Source organism: Chelmon rostratus, chromosome 10 (assembly GCF_017976325.1).
Source record: "Chelmon rostratus isolate fCheRos1 chromosome 10, fCheRos1.pri, whole genome shotgun sequence".
In the NCBI taxonomy this organism is placed as follows: Eukaryota; Metazoa; Chordata; class Actinopteri; order Chaetodontiformes; family Chaetodontidae; genus Chelmon; species Chelmon rostratus.
The window spans coordinates 18,776,604-18,785,703 of NC_055667.1; the positions used below are offsets into that span (position 1 = coordinate 18,776,604).

Genomic DNA, 9,100 nt, shown 5'->3' on the forward strand with positions numbered 1-9,100 from the left:
AGGAACTGGGTCGGTATAGGTGAGAGTGAAGTTGAACTGGCTGAAGAACAGGTACCTGGTGGGAGTTGAGTCGTTTGGCTGACTGGATGAGAGGTTATAATTGTTGGTCAAGACTACAAATGGGTGCTCAGAACCGTCCAGCTAATGACACCACTGTTCTGATCCCGTTGATTTAGTTTTGCCATTTACTGTTTTATGTTGAAGGTTCACCTCATGTGTCATCTTTTGCTTTACTTTTGAGTTGTTTCACCTGTGTCTCGTTGTCTTTGTTCCTTTGTGTCAGCCGTTGCTGTCCATGTGAGTTGTATCCCTGGGTTTCTGTTATTTTGGACTTGGATTTAGTTTCCTTGTATTTTGCCTGTGTCAAACTCCATAAAGGGAGTCCCCTTAGTTTGGATTTTGTTTGCCTTATCTGATTATTGCCTTATTCTCTGTGGACTTGTTTCTTCTCTCGATTTTTGGACGTTTTTTTTATCCCTCACCTGCCTGTAAGTCTTGGATCTGAGGTTTATTATCTTCATAAATTTGTTGAACTACACCGGCCCTGCGGTGTGGTCTTCATTTGGATTTGATCCTTGTCTGTCTGTGACACAAATTACGACAGGCACTCCTCCAACGCCATTTTAACAGCCACTATTTCCCATCACAGACATCATAGTTCCTCTCCGTGGGTGTTAGTTTCCTGGAGAAGAAAGCGCAGACATGAAGTTTCTGATCTGAACCAGATCATTGTGATAATACCACCCCTACCCAAGTGTCAGAGGCGTCCACTTTAACCACAACTTGGAGAGCAGGGTCAGGTTGGATGAAATTAGGGGCATTACAAAGAACTTCTTTCTTGTGCATGTGAGTACTGTACTGTACTAACACCTGGTGCACACTGGAGGACTTTCACATCTTAACTGCTTTAAAAAAAACATGGGATTTAACCGATTTTGAATGGTGACCTGGTTCAGGCCACCCAGCTGTAGTCCAAATAAAACACTGGTAGACATTTGGAGAAAACCAGAAAGTGCTGGAGCTAGATACGGTTCTCAATGGTAGACCATTCCTCCACCACAACTCCTCCATATATCCATGATCAGCCTCCACTCAGTGGTGGTAAGAGGGGTCGTGTCAAGCACAAAAATGACATTACATACCCTCCACACTTTTAAATTATTTTCTGATAAATTTGTTCTTAAATGTCTGAAACATGGAAGAAAAGAATACAAACAAAACAAATAAGTTCTTTTTGTTTTATTGGAAATATAAAATATGGATATCAAAATCTTTGCATTCATTTTATTGATCTCACTGATCTCTTGGTCTCATTAAGTAGAATCAGTAAATATGGTGATATACAGCTGCTCTTTGATTACATATTAACATGTCTTTGGGTAATACAGTGAACATGATAATCCACGCCTACATGTTTTCTGTATTGAAGAATTTTTGGTTCATGAAATGCTCATTGTCAAATATTTTATACATATGCATTATCTTGTGAGGGCAGACATGTTCACCTCCAGACACTACTAGTTATTGGATTTACACTGTGCCTCATTATATGTAGTTCACAGCCATCATTCAGACAAAAATCACAAGGAGACACACTCCACACCCCTGCTGTCACATGAGAGCCAAATATATTTTGATATTTTTTTCAGAAATGCCACACGTCCAGTCAATCATGACCAGCCTCCACATATACACAGTCTGTCCCGTCCTGTTCAGACGACAGTGCGAAACTGAAGTGTGGGATCCTTCATCTTCTTCTTGTAGTCTTCATCAAACTCTTCACTCTGGGCCACAGTGAAATGTCTCTTCCAGTCACCAACCTTCCCTGCAGAACCACAGAGAATCAGTCAGGTATTTTAGCTCAAGGTGGAGATCTGATTTTTTTCACATGCATTTGGTTATGAAGGCATCAAGTTACCTTTTCTCATGAAAGGAGATACTTTGAAATCCATAACTGGGACAGTAGAATAGTTGGTCATGTTGTTCTTTTTCATGTTATCAAACTGCACTCCACTTGTAATTTGTTTCTTCTCCTCCACTGAAGGAGACAAACCAAGAAAGCGGCAGAGTTTCTCTATTTCCCGTCCAGTATCCTGGAAACACAATGGTCACATATCATCATTGTGTTATTACCACCTAGAGGAGACCTTTAGCAAAGGAGGCTCCACAGGAAGAACCCACAAAAACTACTGACGTACTTCAACCATATCTTCAAAGAACATGTAATGGAGGTTTGAGTAAGTCTGTTTCTTCTTCCACCAGCCGTTCACATGGTCATACCAGGGTCCAAACACAACTGAAGCAACAGAACAATTCATGAAAACACATCAACAGTGTTCAGTACAAATATGTGTGTGTCTGTTCCATTAAAAACAACTCTATTATTTTTGTATTTCATACTCTTTCCCTCTTTGAATCTGTGGAGGTAGCTGCTCCAGTCTCCAGGATCTGGCTGGGTCAGAGTCATGCGCTCAAAATGAAAATAAGAGACCACGTTGTCTTTGGCATTGCGGGCCACGTAGACGATCTACAGAAGAAGGAAACACTTAAATTACTTGAGATCCACATTACAGGAGTCATGATTTTCTTTCACACATCTGAGTGTTTGTTGGAAATGGAGGTGGACGCACCTCAAATTCTACTGCTTCTCTTTGTCATCATTCAGATTTTGAATGAAATATGAGTCCTTAATGCTGCTGAAGTTACTTTTTCCTCTATTTCATCATCTCGTGATCATACATTGATATCATGCAAATAACACACAAACTACTGACCCTGCAGTTTTGCTCCCAAAAGGACTTTGGGACAAATTGGATAGGAAGATGAGTTTTAATGAGTCGTGGAGAGGTTGGAAGGTTGTTCACCTGGTCAACTCCTGTATGAAGAGATAAAGATTGAGTAAGCCCATCCTGCAAAGCGTTAAGTCGTTTTTTTCCCCATCATAGTGCAGTAAATACAGTGTCTTTTTAAGAAACATAAGACTAATGAAAAGCATAAGAACCCTTAAGATACATTGATCGATAAAGTTTATTGATGTAAAAGGTTAGAATTAACCACACAGCACACTAAAGGTTACATAAGATTAAGTGTTTGTATGTTTGTGAAGTCTGTTTTGTGTAATACGGTGAGTATGTTTGATCATCTGCTGAACCTGTTTCCTCAGCTGACTTAATGCTCTCCAAGAAAGGTACTCTTTCATAAATTGGGATGGATGTCTGACGCTCTGGGGCTGTCTGGCCAAAATACAGCAGGTCAAGGATGTAGGAGACCCATGTGGTTCCTTCAAGAAAGACAGAGACAGAGAGAGGGGAAAAATGATCCCAACCCCTCACCTCTATACACACATTATGAGCTGTAAAGCTTTTATATTGACTGTTCGTGTGGACTGACCAGCTTTGGGGTATGTTGCAATAAGTATATCATCTGGCCTGGCTTGAAAGTTTTGAACGTTCTCCCAGTTGTCAGTGAAATAATGGATCATTGGGACTCCATGGAAATCAAACAGTTCAGATCGAGAAGGTAAATCCATCTTTAAAAAAAGAAAAGAATCAAAACACACAAAACACATGATCATTGTTCGAGAGTAATCAAACTGCAGTAATCTGATTGTGTGGAAAAAATGCAAACATCACTGTACCTTGTCCGGATCAGCAGACATTCTGATTGACGTTGCTGGTTCCTCACTGTATTTCTGACACTCTTGTCCTGCTGTAATTTTTGTCAGGCAAGCAGGCGATATTCATACCTCTCTTCACTTGTTACATAACACTGTCTCACTTTTCATTGCAGGTTCAGTTATGGACGTGATAGCTGAAAGTCCAGCTCCTCCCTGTCCTTCCAGATTTCCCAGGCTATTACCCGCAGACATGTTTAGAGTAAAATGCTGGTTGGTCTCAGCATAAGCAATCCCATATGATCCTTAAAAAGAGGCTTTCATTCCATGTTTTTTTTTTCTTTTTAACCATTGTGAAACCATTGTTAAAATAGTCTTTAAACAGTTTGAAAGCTTTGGACTTGTTAATTTAAACACAAGATACTTGTGCTCAAAAAGAGGATTCATTCTCAGTGAAGAACCTTGGAGCCCTAATCTGCCTCTATACATGCCAAAGAGCAGTGATTCCTAACACGTCTCTCCAGGTCATCACTACACCCACTACACCTCCAGGAGGCTAGGCGGTGAATACCTTTCCCCGTGGACCAGTTGATCTGTGGTTTTAGAACTCAGGGAGAGCGAGGGCAGTCAATTATGTGAAAACTGTCTGAAAAAGATCTTTATCATTACTTCTAAGAAACACAGGTTGGACTGCTTTTCCCACACCATAAAAGCCCAGGAAAATGCAATTCTGCAGGTAAAGCCCATCAAGTTAAAGATTTTAGCTTGTTCACTTGCATACTTAAGGGATTGTTGACCAAAAAAGCCTCTGCAAAGAGGACAGGAGGCCAGACCCAACCTGTAAGCCACCAGCTAGATGCATCAGGTAAAAGCAGAGAGACACGAAATCCGGGATGGATTCTCATAGAGGGGGAAGTTTCAGTTTAATGGCCTAAGAACCAGAGAGACAGTTTTTTAGAGTCAGTTTTGAGGGGTACATTTTTGGAAGACAGTCAACCTTTCTGACTTCACATTCGGAGCCTCCCTGTAGTGGCAATTGGTGATCTGTTTATTCTCTGATAAACAGATCACCAATATCGATCCAAGATGGCGGCGCGTGCACACGCAGCGGCTTCTCTCTCTCTCATTGTGACAGAGTTTTTGTGTTTTTCGTTGTGCGAGTCACAGTGTCTTTGTTCGTCTTCGTCGCGTCTACCTGTCTACAAGCACACGTACAGTCGGGAGTTTTTACCAAATGTCGACAGGACCAGTTTTCACAAGCTAAACCCCGTGCAAGAGGAAGAGCTACGAGACTGCGGTCTGCTCCGGAGGCCTACTACAACACCGTCCCCCAGTCCTGCACCTCGCCCACAGTGGAGGCGACACAAGCGGCGTCAGAGGAAGCAGAAGCGGGGTAAACGCGGAGGTATCCGAGCCAGGCTAGCAGCTAGCCCACACAAGCCAGCTATCCCCACCATCATGCTGGCCAACGTACGCTCTTTGGACAATAAACTGGACTACCAATGCCTTCTACGGACAACCCAGAAGTCTGCGGGAGAGTGCTGTGTGTATGTTTTCACTGAAACTTGGCTCAACAACAGCGTAACGGACCACGCCATTCAGCTCGAGCGGCTAACCTGCTATCGAGCAGACAGAGCTCTCGCTGAGGGAGGTAAGACACGCAGCGGGGACTCTGTGTTTACATCAACAATGACTGGTGTCGTGACGCTGTTGTGATCTGCAAGCACTGCTCACTACTGGTGGAGTTTATGGTCATAAAATGCAGACCCTTTAACCTCCCGAGGGAGTTTACAGCCATACTGCTTGTGGCTGTTTACATCCCTCCGAGCTCCAATGAAAACAACAGGAGCGAGGCATTGAATGAACTGTACCAACACGTCAGTGAGCAGCAGACTGCCCACCCAGATGCCTTCCTCATCCTGGCTGGGGATTTCAACCATGCAGACCCAAAGAGGATGTTTCCGAAGCTATACAAACACATAGACTTTCCAACACGTGGACATAACACACTGGACCAGGTTTACACCACCCAGAGAGGAGCTTACAAGGCCCTTCCCCTCCCACACCTTGGCGCCTCTGACCACATCACTGTTATGCTAATGCCAGCATACAGACCACTGGTTAAAGTCACCAAACCAGTTCTGAAAGAGGTGCGAGTGTGGCCTGAAGGGTCTTTGGAGGAACTCCAGGACTGTTTTAACACCACAAACTGGGACGTGTTTAAACAGGGTGCCACCTACAACAACATCACCGACCTCCAGGAGTACACAGACGTTGTCACTGCTTACATCACCAAATGCATCGATGATGTAACAGTAACAAAGACCATCACTGTCCGGGCCAATCAAAAGCCATGGCTGACAGGAGAGGTCCACAGGCTGCTGAAGGCCAGTAACATGGCCTTTAGAGAAGGAGACGAGGAGGGCCTGAGGACAGCCAGAGCCAACCTGTAATGCGGCATCAGAGAGGCCAAGAAGGTGTACTCCAGGAGGATAGCTCATCGCTTCAGCGACAGCAGGGATACGCAGAGCCTGTGGCGAGGGATACAGACCATCACGGACTACAGACCCCCACCACAGACCTGTGACAGCTCCACCTCCCTGCTAAATGAGCTAAATGACTTCTTTGCTCGGTTCGAAACACACAACAGCACACCTGCACAAAAATCCCCATCCCCTCCCGGCGAACGGGTGCTGTCGCTGTCCCCTGACAGTGTGAGGAGGACACTCAGCAGGATCAACGCTCGCAAAGCTTCTGGTCCTGACAACATTCCTGGTCACGTACTGAGGGACTGTGCCAGAGAGCTCACGGATGTCTTCACAGACATCTTCAACATCTCGCTGAGCCAAGCTGTTGTCCCCACATGCTTCAAAACCACTACCATCATCCCTGTCCCGAACAAGTCGTTGCCCTCCTGTTTCAACGACTACCGTCCGGTAGCACTCACCCCCATCCTCATGAAGTGCTTCGAACGGCTAGTGTTGAAACACATCAAGACTGTCCTCCCACCTTCCCTTGACCCCTTCCAGTTTGCTTATCGGCCCTAACCGCTCGACAGATGATGCCATCTCCACTGCCCTCCACTCAGCCCTCACACATCTGGTCAAAAAAGACTCTTACGTCAGAATGCTCTTCATAGACTTCAGCTCAGCATTCAACACAATCATCCCACAACAGCTCATCACAAAACTGGACCAGCTGGGATTAAACACCTCTCTGTGCAACTGGCTGCTGGACTTCCTGACTGGGAGACCTCAGGCAGTTCTGGTCGGCAGAAACACATCCAGCACCACACTGAACACGGGGGCCCCCCAAGGATGTGTGCTGAGCCCCCTCCTCTTCACTCTGCTGACCCACGACTGCACACCGTCCCACAGCTCCAACCTCCTCGTTAAGTTCGACGATGACACAACTGTGGTGGGTCTCATCAGCAACGACGACAAGGCGGACTACAGGAGCGAGGTGAGCCGCCTGGCCTTGTGGTGTGAACACAACAATCTCTCTCTGAATGTGGAGAAGATTGTTGTGGACTTCAGGAGAGGACGCCCCCAGTATGCCCCCCTTACCATCAATGGTGCTACGGTGGAGAGGGTAAGCAGCACCAAATTCCTGGGTGTGCACGTCACTGAGGACTTCTCCTGGACCACCAACACCACATCGCTGGCCAAGAAAGCGAACCAGCGCCTCTACTTCCTCCGCAAACTGAGGAAAGCTAGAGCCCCGGCCCCCATCATGCACACCTTCTACAGAGGCACCATCGAGAGCATCCTGACCAGCAGCATCACCGTGTGGTACGGCGCCTGCTCCACATCCTGCAGGAAGAACCTCCAGCGCATCGTGAGAGCAGCCGAGAAGATCGTCGGTGCTTCTCTCCCCTCCCTCCACGACCTCTACACCTCCCGCCTCACCCGCAAAGCCCTCTGCATTGCGAGAGACCCCACCCACCCGTCACACAGCCTCTTCAGCCTGCTGGCATCAGGGAGGAGACTGCAGAGTCTAGATAGATAGATAGATAGATAGATAGATAGATAGATAGATAGATAGATATACTTTATTTATCCCAAGCTGGGAAATTGCAGTGCAGCAGCAGCATTACACACAGTGAAATAAGTGAAAATAAGACTATAAAGAACAAACTATACATAATAAAAATATAAAAATAGCGAGCAGTAAAAAGATTATATACATAACAAAATAATAAAATAGCCAAATAGTAAACAGTAGTAAATAGTTTTGCACAAAAGGAATATCAAATGCAAATGAATATCAAAATAAGAATATCAAAAGCAAATGGCAGTGAAAATAAAGTGTACCGTGACTGTAAGAACAAACTATATATAATAAAATATCGAAATAGCAGCAGTAAAAAATTATATACATAATAATAAAATATCAAAAGCAAACAGTCGTGGTAAGAAGTATTGTATTATTATTATTATCTTCAGCTGTTATTGTACAGTGTAATGGCATGTGGCAGGAAAGATTTCCTGTATCTGTCCCTTCGACAGCGGAGCTGTAGCAGCCTGTAGGAGAAGGTGCTCCGCTGTCTGTCCACTGTGTGATGGAGAGGGTGCTGATTGTCCATGATGGATAGCAGTTTATTCAGCGTACTCCTCTCCACCACAGTCTCAAAAGACTCAAGTCTGAGTCCAAGTACAGAGCCAGCCTTCTTGATGATCTTATCAAGTCTGTTGGTGTCGCTGGCTCTGATGCTGCTTCCCCAACAAACAACAGCAAAGAAGATGGTGCTGGCAACAACAGACTGGTAGAAGATCTCCAACATTTTGCTGCACACGTTGAAGGATCTCAGTTTCCTCAGGAAGTAGAGTCTGCTCATCCCCTTCTTATACACAGTCTCTGTGTTGGATTTCCAGTCCAGTCTGTTGTCGATCACCACTCCGAGGTATTTGTAGTCCTCCACCTCCTCCACCACCTCCCCTTTGATCCGTAGTGGCTGTTAAGGCGTCATCTTCCTCCTGAAGTCGATCACCATCTCTCTTGTCTTGCTGATGTTCAGCCTCAGGTGGTTCTGTTCGGACCACTCGACAAAGTTGTCTATCAGTGTCCTGTACTCCCCCTCCTCTCCCTCTCTTATACACCCGACAACAGCTGAGTCATCAGAGAACTTCTGCAGGTGACATGACTCAGAGTTGTACTTAAAGTCAGTGGTGTATAAGGTGAAGAGGAAGGGAGAAAGCACAGTCCCTTGTGGAGCTCCTGTATCACTGACCACCACATCAGACAGCCCGCTGCCCAGACGGACAAACTGTGGCCGGCCTGTCAAGTAGTCAGTAATCCAGGAGATCACTGCGTTGTTAACACCCATCCCCCGCAGCTTCTCACCCAATAGCAGAGGTTGAATGGTGTTGATGGCACTGGAGAAATCAAAGAATGTGATTCTTACAGTGCAGATGGAGAGGTGTTGTGCAGGAGAATGCTGGGGGGTGGTGTGAGCCGTTTGGGACAGTGTGGGTGTGTGGGAGGCAG

General features: G+C 45.5%; 1 protein-coding gene across 2 annotated transcripts; it reads right to left on the reverse strand.

Annotated features, from left to right (window-relative positions):
• Nucleotides 1–1,712: 1,712 nt before the first annotated feature.
• On the reverse strand, nt 1,713–7,257 carry LOC121612232 (cytosolic sulfotransferase 3-like). 2 transcript variants are annotated; one of them, XM_041944971.1, is made up of 8 exons: nt 7,240–7,257; nt 3,391–3,529; nt 3,152–3,280; nt 2,775–2,875; nt 2,401–2,527; nt 2,199–2,296; nt 1,919–2,093; nt 1,713–1,825 (listed from the first exon to the last, which is right to left on the reverse strand). In XM_041944971.1, exons 2-8 carry the CDS (start codon nt 3,527–3,529, stop codon nt 1,713–1,715), a joined length of 882 nt encoding a protein of 293 aa, XP_041800905.1. In that variant the 5' UTR covers nt 7,240–7,257. The 2 variants fall into 2 exon arrangements, with proteins under 2 accessions (XP_041800905.1, XP_041800904.1); XM_041944970.1 differs by lacking the exon at nt 7,240–7,257 and adding an exon at nt 3,638–3,679.
• Nucleotides 7,258–9,100: the final 1,843 nt, after the last annotated feature.

What these genes read in the sequence shown, in the direction of transcription:
- LOC121612232 (XM_041944970.1), bottom strand. Translation starts at nt 3,658, where the DNA reads ATGTCTGCTGATCCGGACAAG. An exon ending in TGCAACATACCCCAAAGCTG is followed by an intron (nt 3,281 to 3,390) that starts GTCAGTCCACAC and finishes TCTTTCTTGAAG; the next exon opens with GAACCACATGGGTCTCCTAC. An exon ending in TTTGGGAGCAAAACTGCAGG is followed by an intron (nt 2,528 to 2,774) that starts GTCAGTAGTTTG and finishes CTTCTTCTGTAG; the next exon opens with ATCGTCTACGTGGCCCGCAA.